This window comes from Cannabis sativa, chromosome 1 (genome assembly GCF_029168945.1).
Source record: "Cannabis sativa cultivar Pink pepper isolate KNU-18-1 chromosome 1, ASM2916894v1, whole genome shotgun sequence".
NCBI classification, from domain to species: domain Eukaryota; kingdom Viridiplantae; phylum Streptophyta; class Magnoliopsida; order Rosales; family Cannabaceae; genus Cannabis; species Cannabis sativa.
This window is the reverse complement of record NC_083601.1, coordinates 35,768,626-35,783,422: the sequence shown is the minus strand read 5'-3', so window position 1 is coordinate 35,783,422 and position 14,797 is coordinate 35,768,626. Positions and strand designations below refer to the sequence as shown.

Genomic DNA, 14,797 nt, shown 5'->3' with positions numbered 1-14,797 from the left:
ACTTAACTGAAATTTTTAGACCGAAATGTAAAGAGTAAAACGAAATAGGGGTTCCGTAAATTTTGCCGTCAAAATTTTAATTTTTGTGAATATTAAATGTTAACAAATTTAAAGTTTAGTATAATACCATAGCAGAAATAATAAATGTAGAATATAATTCCGATTCTTATTAATCTCGATTAGCATTATTAATTAATGACTGTGGTCTTGAAATTGGGTCAATGTACTAAGGCTGAGACTGACACTAAACTGACCAAACCAAAGTGGAGGCGGCTTGTAGTATTGTTTGTTTCGTGAGAAACGTAAACAAGTTTTATTTCTCTTACGTACGTAGGTGTTAAAATTTATATATGAAATGAGAAAGAGAGAAAGAGTGAAATGGATTAAATAGATCTAGCTTGAGAAATGGAGGGAATTAGTTCATCAATATCAGATAGGAATATAATTGCAGTACTACCAAGAGATCTAAGTGGTACTGCAGGTAGTGGTAGTGATGGTGGAGAAGAAAGAGGAAATGTAATAATAGTAAACATTACTAGTACTAGTAGTGGAGAAAAATGGTGGAAAAAAGTGTTAGAAGTGGAGGAAGCCAAACAACAGGTTTTGTTTTCACTGCCATTGATTCTCACCAATGGTTTCTATTATTTGATACCTCTCATTTCGGTCATGTTCGCCAGCCACCTTGGCCCTCTCCAGCTCGCAGGTGCTACTCTCGCCAATTCATGGGCCACTGTCACAGGCTATGCTTTCTTGGTACGTATTAGTTTTTTTTCTCTAATTTCTTCCTAATTCCCACATTTTTGTATTTATATATATATAAACGCAGAGTAGTAGTAGTGCACACTAAATCATTGATGTTTTACATATCTAGATTGGGCTAAGTGGTGCTCTTGAGACCCTTTGTGGACAAGGATTTGGTGCAAACTTATACAGAATGATGGGCATTCATCTACAAGCCTCTTGTATCACATCATTTCTCTTCTCCATCCTCATTTCGTTTGTATGGTTCAACACTGAACCAATATTAGTTTTCCTTGGTCAAGATCTTGAGATTGCTGAGACTGCAGGCATTTACACCAAGTTTCTGATTCCTAGCATATTTGCTTTTGGTTATATACAAAATATTTTGAGGTTTCTTCAGACACAATCAGTTGTTAGGCCTGCGGTTTTGTTATCAGCAATACCACTGGTGTTCCACATTGGTATTACATATTGTTTGGTCCATTTAACACCTCTTGGCTTCAAAGGAGCTCCAATAGCAACCTCAATCACACTATGGATTTCTTTTTTTATGCTGGCTGCATATGTCATGTTGGCCAGGCAGTTTCATCTAACATGGCAAGGATTTTCAACTGAATCTTTCTCCTACATCCTCACAAACTTGAAACTTTCCCTGCCCTCTGCAGCTATGGTCTGGTAAGTCCTATTACACCTAAAGCTTTTCTCTCTTCCTTTTCTGACTGTTCAACAAGTTCTCCCAAATTGTAGTCACAACAAGGATTACATATTTTATGGAGTTTTATATATTTTTTTTTTCTTACTAAAGAAGAAAGATTTTTATACTTTTTGTAAAAAAAAATGACTTTTTTTTTTTTTCAAAAATTATTTTATGGAAAAAATTGAAAAAAAAAGTTAAAAAATATGAAAAAAAAAAAAAAACAGATAAGAGTAATCAACTATCTTATACTATTTTCCCATATTTTTTTTAATATTTTTATAAAATTTAATCATGTACTTTTTTTATTTTTATAGTTTTTAAGATATAAATTTGCAAAAATATGATTTTTTTTTTTCAAAAAATTATTTTATGAAATTTTTTTAGAGTTAACTCAATACCCTAAAAATACCTGGTCACCCTTATTTAATTTTCCTATATTTTTCCCTAAAATTATTTTTTTAATAAAAAAACATATCTTAGCACAAAAAATATAATAACCCTTAAAATTTGTAATTTCCTTATTTTCCTCCATTCTTATTGGGCTTGGTTACAACCTAACATTCAAGTGTTGTTTTTGTCCAGCTTGGAATACTGGGCTTTTGAGATACTAGTGTTCCTAGCAGGACTGATGCCAAACTCGAAATCAACCACTTCTTTAATAGCAATATGGTTAGCTTTATTTTTCCGTACATACATTAATTTCTCTTGATTAATTAATTCATAATTATTTGAAGAAAAATAAAAAATCTCTGTAGCTCGTTAATTGCCATTGATTCTGTTTTCAGTGTAAACACAGAAACAATTGCATACAATGTTACATATGGTCTAAGTGCTTCTGCCAGGTTGGTAAACCAAACTATGTACACTCAAATAATCAGCCATAATATTAATTTACACATTTTTTTTACCTAAAGAATATGATGTAAATTGTTATGTGACACAGTACGAGGGTATCGAATGAATTAGGAGGAGGCCATCCAGAGCAAGCTAAGAGTGCAATGGTGGTTTCCCTCAAGCTCTCTGTACTTCTTGCTACAATAGTTGTAATGGCTCTAGGATTTGGGCACAACTTCTGGGCTGGTCTATTCACTGATAATTCTGCAATAATAAAGTCATTCGCTTCCATGACACCCCTGCTTGCAATATCCATAATGCTCGATTCTTTGCAGGGTGTTTTATCAGGTTAATTTTGATTTGGACATCTCTTTTTCTAATGCTAACCATTATAAAAATTTCAACCAATTCTTTACTCTTTCACATGAGATGAGACCCCCTATAATAGTTATTAATTAGGCGTAGTCTCACATTGAGAATATATGAGAAACATTATAGCTTAATGTAGGCATGGTTCCATGTGGCCCCTCCGCTTTTGATCTTCATTGATTGGACATTTTAGCCAAATGTGTGCTAGTTTCGAGTTTTAAAGTTTTAGACTTCTGTCAAAAGATCCACAATTTTTTGGATTTGACCTTGTAGGGTTATTTCAAAATGTCAGATCCTATCGTAACTTGAAAATAGTGTATTAATAGTCACACATTAAGAATATATGAGAAACATTATAACTTAATATTGAAATTGATGATGTACTCCATTTAAAATCAATTGATTTTAAGTTAAAACCTCAACATCACACCAGAAACACCTCTTTCAATTTGTAAAAATAATATATATATATATATATATATGGAAGCATTTGAATTCTATTAGGCTAGCTTAGTGGTGGGGGAGGGATAGAAAAAAAGGAGATATCATGGGTTCGAACTTAGGACCTTGAAGCTATTATACTATTAAATGATTGTAAAATTCATTACGCTATACTCAAAAAAAAAAAAAAAAAGAATTCTATTAGACTTAGTCTCATATTATTAATTTGTGAAAATAAAATATTTATATATAAGAATGTGTTACTCTTCTCATTATCATTTCATTTTGAATCGAAACTCATGCATCTTATCTCAAATTCTAACATGGTATCAAATTTGTTGTGAGCCTAATCGTTCCATTGTCTCCCCTTTTAACCTCTATTTGTGATTTTTCGTCCAAAGTGTGCCAATTTTGAGTAGTGTCAAGCATTTGAGCTTTGAGAGGTGTTGTTACTTAATAAATAATTTCTTCAGGTGTGGCTAGAGGATGCGGGTGGCAGCGCATGGTTGTTTATGTGAATTTGATAACATTTTATTTGGTTGGCGTGACTGTTGGGAGCCTCCTTGCATTTAAAATGAAACTATATGTTAAGGTAATATGTTAGTCATTTTAATATTTATTTTTATTTCTCAAAATATTTGAGATTTGATTTAAATTGTTATACATGTCAATAGTAATACTCTAATATAAAAATTAGAGTTTTGATTTATTTATTGATTTGGATTTTGGTACATATAGGGATTGTGGATTGGCTTGATCTGTGGCCTGGCATGCCAAGCAGCCACACTTGTGTTGATAACAATGTGCACAAACTGGCACATGATTGCAGCAGTCGTTTAATAGAGAGTAAAGATGGATATATTTAGTATATTTTCGTTACACTAAGAAGTTGTAACTTTATTTATACGATGTATGATTCCCTTTAAAAAAAAAGGAAAAAGAAAGAAAAAAAACATACGATGTGTGATTCCCTTTGGAAAAAAAAGAAACATATGATGTAGGATTTAGTTAAAGAATTTTAGCTTCCAATGTCAAATTAAACATGAAGTGATTTATTATATAGCTAGAACTTCTAATAGCTAGCTGATGGCATGGCCAAATTAAACATGAAGAGGGTTCTTTACATTATTACATAGCTAAGTTCATTGGATGCTTTTATTCGTTCAGCATTTTCTTTGTTTCACTTTCTTTCAATAAAATCTTTGTCTGATGCGAAAAAAAAAGTAATCATGATTTATTGGGACACCGCATTTTTGGTGATGAAGGTGTGATAGATTTTGTTGGTAATAAATTTGAGAAGTGTGAAGAGTGTCCATATTAAGAATATATATATATACAGTAGAACCTCTATTCAAGAATAGACTTGGGACCAAGCAAATTATATTCTAATTGAGAGGTTATAACTAAGTAGAGTTATACTAGAAAAAAAAAATTAAAATACTAAAAAATATCAATGTAACAATAATAACAATAAATACTTATTAATACTATATTATAGTAGAATTATTTTAGAGTAAATATAATGGTAATACATATGTTACAATTTGGAATAAAATTATTAATTTTATGTAAATAAATTTACAAAACATATGTATATATTTTATTAAGATGTAATTATTCTTATATAGAAGTATACTTTGTTAATACGGGATTTAGAAAATGTATAATTAATTACAATTTAGAGGTTATTCTTATTTATAACTGGCCCAAATTGGGACTTAATTTTTTTATAACAAATTAGAGGTTATTCTTGAATAGAGTATTCTTAAATAGAGGTTCTACTGTATATATATATGTTGAAATATAATATTATATATATAAGATGCATATAATATTTTTCATTGTCAGTTGATTTATCAAACCAACTTCTCGTCGCTCTTGTTAGTGATGTTGGAAATAAAATGCTAGTACTTGCTCGTCTTATTGTGTTAAAATTATTTAGGTGTGCAGTGTGCTAAAAGATCAGTTGTCTCGTCATACTGTGTGATATGCAGGTTCTTGAATCCCTAAGGGAATTGAAAAGTTAATATAATAGGATAAAAATGCTCTGTCTCTTCATCTGAATCATATATCCTGATAACTTCCTATATTCTCCATCTTGTGTTGCTAGGGATCGACCTATTCAATCGATCTCGAAGATCTAGAACGTTACAATTCAAGTGCTCGTGCAAGTCAGGTTGTCTATAGTTTAAATGTTCGCGTAGATCAGGGTCGCGTCGCCTTTTATTTCTCCGGTCGTAATTGCTAATTAACCAACTTAGTTGCAGAATAACTCTCAAATTGATAACTCTTAGAATTACTTATGCTTTCTTGATCACCTTGATAATGGCGACGCGTACCTTCCCCATCTCGTGTTTGCATATCACGTGCATGGGTTCTTCGATCTGCTCTGCCCATGAGTCCTTGATCTAGACCTATTAGGATATGTACTTGACCTAGTCTCCAGAGGTTCTTCTCACACTGGCCTCTGTCTTCGAAATAGATTTGACATGCGCCCCTGCTTAAGTGTATGCGCTGTTTTTGTCGTTGTGGTTTGGCCTTTGTGAGTGTCTCAGTGGTTGACCTGTCCCAGGCCGATTGCCAACACCCCTCGCATTGTTTTGAGAGAATCCTTGATTCTCAGGTCGTGATTGTCTGAAATCCATATTCATGCGAGATGACTCTGGGTTTTTAGGTTGTACATTTTCGTAGTTTGTATTTCTACAGGAAGTTCCTAGATCATTGGGTCGAGTTTCCCTATTTCTATTATTTCTTGGATTTTGGGAGTTCTCTTCATCCATTGAGATATCCCTCGTGTTCTTAGCTAGGTTGATCATCTTGAGTATTCGTGGATTTCTAAGGTTATTCCCTCTAGGGGTATCCCCATGTCTTTTGGTCCTAGAGCCTTTAAGTCTTCCTCGAGATCGTCTAATTGATGTGTCGGGTTGATTCGAAGGGCAATACTGCACGCAGCCCTTGCAGCTGTTACTTCGCGCTCTAATTTTGCATTTATTTGATTTGACTTAGTCAGTCCCTGTCAAAGTTGCCTATTTTCTAGCTCCACTAATAGAACATATCTAGTGGGATCATAGGCATCCTCACTTCGTGGGATTTAATCCCCACTTTTCTCAAATTCTCCAATATTTCCTCTCCCAAAGCGAGAAATCTCAGTTGTATTTGTCCTATGAGAATTTTGATATTTTTTTTTCCCTGGACGTTGAGTTGTTTTCCCTTGTTGATTCTCTTCATTTTGAGGAGCATTTTTGCCATGGATGGAAAGTTCGAATATATTTCAAGGAGGGTATTTCCTGAGTTTTTTCTTACAAGGCTCTTAATGAAAGCACCAACTGTTAATACAGATTTTAGTTAACTAATAAATAAGCCTTTTTTTTTGTAATTAATATACTCATTAATTAAATGAGCAATGATAATAATAATAATAGTAATAAATGATAAGAAAATTTTTAACGTGCTTTTTGAAGTTAACTTTTCATAGTCTACAAGTCCATCTTATTCTGGGATTAATAAATTGGATACTGAATACAATTAATAAATTGTATACAAAATGAAAGACTAGTATAGCTCTCTCTTTCTCAAATTGGTCGTCTTTTATTCTCGGGTTCTGTCCCTATTTATAGGAGTTTAGGGTGATAGTTATTCTCTTGGGATCTTATCACGTATAACTGTTCGTGAAATGTGGACAATCCTCACGTTTCACACTTGCATCACATGTGATAATGATAAATAACTTCTCGTAACAACTCATTTAACTTAATCTATAAGTAGTTACGCTGACTTTGCCTCTACCTCATCCTTCTCACAATGCAACTATTTTCCTTTAGACGCTTTATTATAAAAATCAGCGTCTAAGTATACGTTAAGTAGTACTTCTCACGTTTTACTATTAATATTGAGTGAGGCATACACGAGACGTTTATCATAGTATGACAATTGCGAGGTGAACCATGCTGGGGATGTTGTCTTTAGTTTTTCAACATACTCACGAGTATATGGTCAATGAGCTGCGAGCTATTTGAATTCATTATCTACCATTTTCAAACAGCCATTTGTCGTGTATCTTGTGTATCCCGAGATGAACCATTTTTGTTCTTCATTCATTTCGCTGGTCTCATCAATTAGTAGTTATTGTTTATAGCTCACCATTGTTTTTAAGTGGGCGAGTTCGAAGATTTCTACCAACTGTACTTTCCGAGACAAATTGTTTAAATTTATTTATTATATTGTTTATTTTGGGCGGGTCCATATTCCAGTTTCATTACACGTGTCAGCATTATATTATTATTCAAAATATATAAGTATAACAGGAAGAATATATAGGTGATCATACTAATGTAAACAAAATATACTCTTCCGAACTGAACTGGGTTGTTTTTTAGGTTCAAGAAATCCACATTTTTTATGATTAATGCTTTGGAAAGGCAGCTCCATGGAAATAAATACATCTTCGATATTCAGATCCATAGTTGATATTAAACTTAACTATTCTAGAGGTTTTATGCCACAGTTTTATTATATATATACCCTTTAATTACGAGAAAGTATGCTTTTTGTGGGTCTAGTCATGTATTGTTGTGTTCAAATTCTTTAAACGAGTTATGATTTTTCTCCAGAAATGAGTTGGTATTCTTCTAATTTAAATTATAAACTTTTTCAGGTTTATTAGACTTTCAGTACGTAGTAGATAAATTGTTTAAAACCTCACCTAATAGTCCTAATCATATTAATTAAACAAGTTAAATGTGTTCTATTTATCAAATATATATACATATATTACCAAATGCTAGAACAAATGGCAAATAACAGTTAGATGCCCAATAATTTATTAGAGAAGAGTTAAAAGATCATGAGAGAGGCAGATGGAGTAGTGATGATACTTTTATAATTAAAATATAATATTAAATAGAAAACTAATAAATATAAATTTCTATTCAAGAATACAATTGTAATTAAGTAAATTATATTATAATTGAGAGGTTATAATTACTTAAATAGAAAAAAAAAATTAAATTAATACCAAAAAATATTAATGTAACAATAATAACAATAAACAATTATTAGTATCATAATAGAATTATTTTAGAGTAAATATAATGTTTATATATATATTATAATTTGGAATGAAATTATTAATTTTATGTAAATAAATATTTATAAAATATATGTATATATTTTATTAAGATATATAATTATTCTTATATAGAGGTATACTTTGTTAATACAGGACTTATAAATGTATCTCTAATTACAATTTAGAGGTTATTTTTATTTATAACTGATTTAAAATTGGGACTTATTTTTTTTATAACAAATTATAAATTATTCTTGAATAGAGTATTATTCTTAGCTATAGATAGAGGTTTTACTCTAGTTAGTTTTTAGAAAAGTTTATTAAAAACATTTATTTGGTACTTTTAAGTGTTTAACACCACACCAATTTGATATTTTATAATTGATTAACGATTTCTTACATTATTTATTAAATTAAAATTTATTTAATTCGATATATATTAAAATGTAGTAACACGTTTTACACCCTAATAAGGTTTACCCTTAACATTTCTGGTCTGTTAGGTGGAATTTCAATTAAGGTTGCTACTGGTGGGAGTAGGGAATGGGTCCAATGGGACAGATATCATGATTTGGCTCCTTTCCTAATAAGTAACTCTTTGGCTTAAATAAATAAAAATAATTAAACAATTCGTACGTGTACTAGATCTTAATTAGTATATATATTAATTGGTACGTACGTAGTAGTTACATGTTTTGGTTGCCTAACACGACATTCACATGCATGCAAAACCTTATGGTTTCGAAAATGACAGCTACAATTTATGTATATACACATTATGATTATGATTAAATTAACAATAATAATAAATAGTAATGCGGTAATATTATGGCATATATTGTCATTTCTGTTTGTCTCGTGATTATTCGTTTTGCACATATATATAAATACTAGTCATTGTAAACATGCCATAGGTACATACACAAAATTTTCAATGTTTAGGCTTGAAAAAACAATAAAAAAAAGTTTAATTCAATATACATATATGCTTGATGTTACACATTGTTTATTTTATTTGTTAGGAGTTAATTTTTTTTATTATTTTAAAGGAAGATTTAATTAGTTTTGTTAATAAAAAAATAGTAAAATTAATATTTTTGTTAATCCATTAATGAATTAAAAAAGTAAAAAAAAAAAATCTTTAAAAAATAATTAATGACACATTTTTCGTGTCGTGTATCATGCCAATTTATAGCATTATCGTATTGAAATTAGTATTTTTTCGGGCATAATCGTACTCGTGCCTTTCAGACTCATGTCGATTTCATGTCGTGTCAAAAGATCTGGCACGTATTTACAACACTAGTTGGAGAGATGCTCTAAGTCATCATTGCTAAAAATTCTTTTATAGTATGTCTTTTTTTCTTTTTTAAGTAATTGGCTTTCGTTTTAGGGTGTGGGAAATAGAGAAGAAATAGGTGAGCATGTGAGAAATAGAAAAAAAGTAAGTGAGCACGTGAGAAATGTGACGAGAAGTAGGTAACGATTTTTTAATGGATCCTTATACCCGACGGTTTAAAGCCAATCTGGCGAGATGGCGAGAAGTAGGCTTCAAAGCCAATTTGGCAGTGATTCTAGATCTTCGGAGGTGTCGTCTGACATCCAATTCAAGGTCATGAGCAAGGTCATGGGTGACAGGAGTGACTATATTCGAGGAGTCGGTTACAACATAGCAAAGAAGGAGAAAAGATCAACAACAACATCTAGCTCTTCGAGCCAAAGTCAAACTCAATCTCAAGCAGGGTCTACTCTTTCTCAAGACGTTGGTATTATGGCTGAGATGTTTCAAAGATTGCGTGAACGCTTTCCACCGAGACAGGACACTTCTAATCTGTATAAGCCGCGATTTGACAAATTCCTTCAGCAATATTTACCTACCCAACCTCAAGGTAGTGCAACATATCCAAGGCCGCAACAACAACCTTTACAGCAGACTCAGCAATCTCCTAATGTGCAGGGAAGTGCCTCCCAATCTCCTCTTATTCCGAACATGTTCGGACGCTCCTCCCAGTCTCCTCCATTTTTCTACTCTGATTTTTTTGGAGGATCACAGTCCCAACAGCCGATGTTGGGCCAATTTGGGAGTTCATCTCTGCAGCCGGTGTTTTTTGGGGGTCCAATGCAGCAAACTTCTCCAATCAATTTTTCGGTTCACAAAATCCATATTTTTTTCCTGGTCAGTTTCAGCAACAACCCCCGAACTTCTCGCCACAACAATCTTCAAATATTTCGCAACAACAACAATCTCCGAATTTACCACAAAAACGACAGACTCGACAATTTGTGGAGATTTTATCTGCTCAGCAACCATATTACCCATCACCGCCAGTATCGCAATCTCAGGACAATGCACCAAATCCTGATATTAACTTAAACGCTACTGGCTCAAATTTTGAAGATGATTTGTTTGATCAAGACAATATTAATTAGTTTATCTTAATTTTAATTATGTGTGGATTTATTTAAGTTTTTAATTATGTTTAGATTTCTTTAAGTCTTAATTAATATATGGATAATAATTATTTAATTTTTAAGTTTTAATTAATGTATGGATAGTAATTATTTAATTTTTAAGTTTTAAATAATGTATGGATGATAATTTGTGGATTTGTTAATTTTAATTTTAATATTTATTAATAATATAAATTTGAAAAAAATTAATTAAATAAATATAAAAAATATTTATTATTATTAATATTAATTTTTTATTTTTTTATGAAAAACATTAATACCGGCGGACACCCACCGGTAATAATGTGTCAGACATAACAAAGACGAGGCGTAATCACCGACGGGCCCCACCGCTAATGGTCCGCCGGTATTAATGATTAATAGCGGCAGACGTGTCAGTCCGCCGCTATTAATTATTAATAGCGACGGGGTATTACCGGCGGACCCCCGCCGCTAAAGACCAATACCGGCAGATTACAAGATTATTACCAGCAGACTGTTCCGCCCCTAATAATGGTATTTGTTGTAGTGTATACACATCATTTTTAAACCGTCGGGTATAAGGCTCTCCTAAAAATTCACATTTTATTAAAAACGTCGCCTATTTTGTTTACTATGATTTTAAACCATCGGGAATACTCTATTTTTCCCGAAGGTTTTAAATAGTTACTTAATTTTTTTAGCGACGGTCCAAAAAAAAGTCGTTTTTAGGACCGTCACAAATTTTAATATTTATAGTAGTACTACAGTGATTTTTCAAGAGCGACGACTTTTCCGACGATGATAGAAATTTTGTCAAAAATTCTCATTCTATTTTCTATTTTTATTGCGACTAATATTTTATTTTAGTAGATAATAACTGTTTTGTGTAGTGAGTTGATGGTCGAGTCTTAAAGCTTCTTAAAATTTATAACTGGTTAGTACTTTTGGTCTTGTGTTGGTTTTGATTTTGGTAGTGGGTTGGTGGTGAAGTCTTGGAGCTTCTAAAAAGCATGTACAGTTTATATATGAGTTTTGGTACTTGTAATGTTACTAATTTTTTTTTGTTAAAAAATTAATTTTTAATTACATAGAATTAATGAGTTTATTAATTTATTATCTTAATATAATTATTTTAATATTGCTTCAATTTTTATAAATAAATAAATAAATAAAATCAGCTTCTGCAGTTATAATTGATATATTATTTTACTTGGTATTTTATTATTGAAAAAGAAAAAAAAATGTACACAATTTAAAATTTGTTATGATATTCTTTTTTATATATAATAATTTTTTTTTATATATTTTTAACTTTTTTTTTTTAAAAAAAATATTTTAGTACAATTAAATTTTCTTTTTATATATATGGGCAAGACTATGGTATAGGACCTAGCAAAAGTTTTCTTTGGTAGGGAACTTTTTTTGACCATTGATTTATTATGATGTAAAGTATATACTCTTACGATAAAACTGCTCGTATACAATTAAAACTTTATACATATTATAATAATATATTTATTTTTTAAAAAAAAATAAAATGATATTAATAATTAAAAAATTTATTAATTTTTATTTTGGATTATTATTTTTTTTTATAGAATTTATTTGAATTATTTTTATATTGGTATTTATTTTCAAAAAATAATTGTTTCTCCTAAACTCATTTTTTTTAATCTTTTCATCTACCTTAAAAGCATATGAAAGCAAACTATAGTATTAATTAATTAAGTCAATTAGATTTTATCTTTTTCTGCCAAAAAAAAAAAAGTTTAGAAGAAACATGTTGGTACGGTACTAATTAAAAAGCATCTAAAATAATTTTTATAAAACACATACTTGAATATTTTGAAAATAAAATAAATTTCTTTGAAAATTCATTTAAATAATTTTTTTAATCACATTCTATTTTGTATACTTTCTTTTATCAAAAGTCATTTCATTTATCTCATTACTTTCTCTCTCATTTTCTATCACATTTTTTTTCACTATTTTCACTTAAATAAAAACTAAAACGTAAAAATAAAAGTTATAAACACATTTTTATTTGAAAATTTACACAATACACTTAAAGATCAAATTTTTACATATATATATTAACATTTTATGAATTTTATTTTTTTTTTTACAGATTTTTCGTTTTTTTCTTTTCTTGAAGGAAACATTATTCATGTTGTTTTCCTATTGAAATATTGTGAAAATAACGCTCTGTATTTAAAAATGAAAATTAAAATTAGTAAAAATGTAAAAATAATTGTAGATCCATAAAAATATAATTTTTTTGTTATTTTTGGGTGTATAAAATAATCTATTTTTAAATTTCTAAAAAAAATTAGTAACATGTTTTTTTAGATTTAAATGTTTATATTAAAAAATATATGAAAAAAGAAAATATTATACAACCAGGCATATATTTAAGAATTGTATTTTTTTTCCATCTTAGAGATCTCTAGTCTAACAATTTATTTATTAAAAAAGAACTTCAAAAGAATAACAAACACAAATTTATTATTGTCAAAAAAAAAAAAAAAACACAAATTTATTAAAATAATAAATAAATAAAATAACTTCCTACAATAAAATACATTGTAAGAGTGAACCTCAAAATCATACTTGATAATTGGTGGAAAAAAATTCCTTATTCTGTAGGGGAAAAAGAGTTGGCCGCACAGTAGAGAATCCAGATATATCTATTCTATATAAAGTGTGACTATATAACTGAATTTTTGGTTTATAAAAAATTTATGGGTGACTTTTTATTTATATTAAAAGTAAAATAATTTATTATTAAAAATAAAATAGTTTATGAGAAATTCATGGTTCACTTTTTATTTATATATAATAAAATAAACCTATTAAATCTAAAAAATACGATTGGGTTTTTGCTGTTGTACATCTACTATTTTTCTCTTCTTCTTCTCTTCTTCTCTTCTAGAATTACCATTTTCATATAAAAACACTCATTAAAGGAAAAAGTTATATTTTAACACATACAGTATAATTAAGAAGCCATAAAATCTATATAATTTCGTCTTCTGTTAAATAAAAATAAAAGCAACTTAAAGCATTATTATAATTATGCTACTTTGTACATGCTGCGACAAAAAGGAATGTCAATCTTATTAATTTCTCCATGTTCTAGCTATTAATGCAAACCAGAAAAAGAAAAACATTTACTAAAACCCACCAAAACTTATCATAATTAAACCTGGGCATTAGATGCCAAAAAAAAATAAAAATAAATCAGAGAGTACATTACAACACTGTTTTTGATCACGTGCTCATAAATTAAGAGCACAATTAAATATATTAGTGAAATAGTGACTAACATCTAAATTTCAGAGTTGACGAAAAATTTGCAATTGAATGAGGTAAAGACTACTACAATATTTACTTTATAAAACTTTTGTTTCAATATCTTACTATTATTAACACCATTTGATTTGGATGTAGAAAAAATATTTTTGGATTGAGGTGGCAATAAAAATAACTGATACTGTCCAGAGTTTTTATTAAATGTCATGTGACGCATGTCATAAAAAAATAGATTTATACAATCGCAATGAAAAAATTATATGTGACAAGCCAACATGCGACCAGGAAGGATTTCCTACACCATGGTATATTACAAAAAACATATGATGTTATTGAAATTAAGTTAAAATAATAATAAAAAAAGATACTAACAATCTTATTATGCATTTTACAGTGCTATAGCATATGTTGAACTTGATGACAATACAAAGAGCCTATCTGCTGTCATGTTCGCAGATATTGTAGAAAAAATATTTTCGTGTACTGCTGCCCAACTAATGAAATTTACTACAAATGTGTAATTTTTTAAAAAATAAAATAGTTTTACATGCCTTTCATAAGTTGATTTTTTTTAATTAAATAAGCTATGCACACCATGTCTAATCATTTTAAATGAAAATACATCACGGTTTGCAGGAACACCGCCGCTTTGTCGATACTACCATATTCAATTTATCAACGAAAAAATGGACAATCCAGATATATGCGGACCCGGCTAGAATGAAAAGTGTAAAATATAAAAATTATACTATGGTCTCTATCGAAGCAAATGAAGATTGAAATCCAGCAATGACTATCATTAGTTTTTTTATCTACAATTTTTAGACAAATGCTATCTTCAATTATCAATAATTTAGAGATTGATTTTTAATTTTTTTTTTTATTTTACACCTATTTAAGTA

At 29.6% G+C, this 14,797-nt stretch overlaps 1 protein-coding gene across 1 annotated transcript; it reads left to right on the top strand.

Annotated features, from left to right (window-relative positions):
* Positions 1-4,218, top strand: LOC115705064 (protein DETOXIFICATION 19). Its single transcript, XM_030632303.2, has 7 exons — positions 1-753; positions 872-1,416; positions 2,021-2,107; positions 2,224-2,280; positions 2,382-2,620; positions 3,556-3,674; positions 3,821-4,218. The coding sequence occupies exons 1-7, from the start codon at positions 406-408 to the stop codon at positions 3,920-3,922; spliced, it is 1,497 nt and encodes a 498-aa protein (XP_030488163.2). The 5' UTR covers positions 1-405; the 3' UTR covers positions 3,923-4,218.
* Positions 4,219-14,797: the final 10,579 nt, after the last annotated feature.

Bases quoted from the DNA above. Each gene is read 5' to 3' on its own strand.
- LOC115705064 (XM_030632303.2), top strand. From the start codon at position 406: ATGGAGGGAATTAGTTCATCAATATCAGATAGGAATATAATTGCAGTA. The intron at 1,417-2,020 runs GTAAGTCCTATT...GTTTTTGTCCAG, and splicing joins CCCTCTGCAGCTATGGTCTG to CTTGGAATACTGGGCTTTTG. The intron at 2,621-3,555 runs GTTAATTTTGAT...TAATTTCTTCAG, and splicing joins TTTGCAGGGTGTTTTATCAG to GTGTGGCTAGAGGATGCGGG.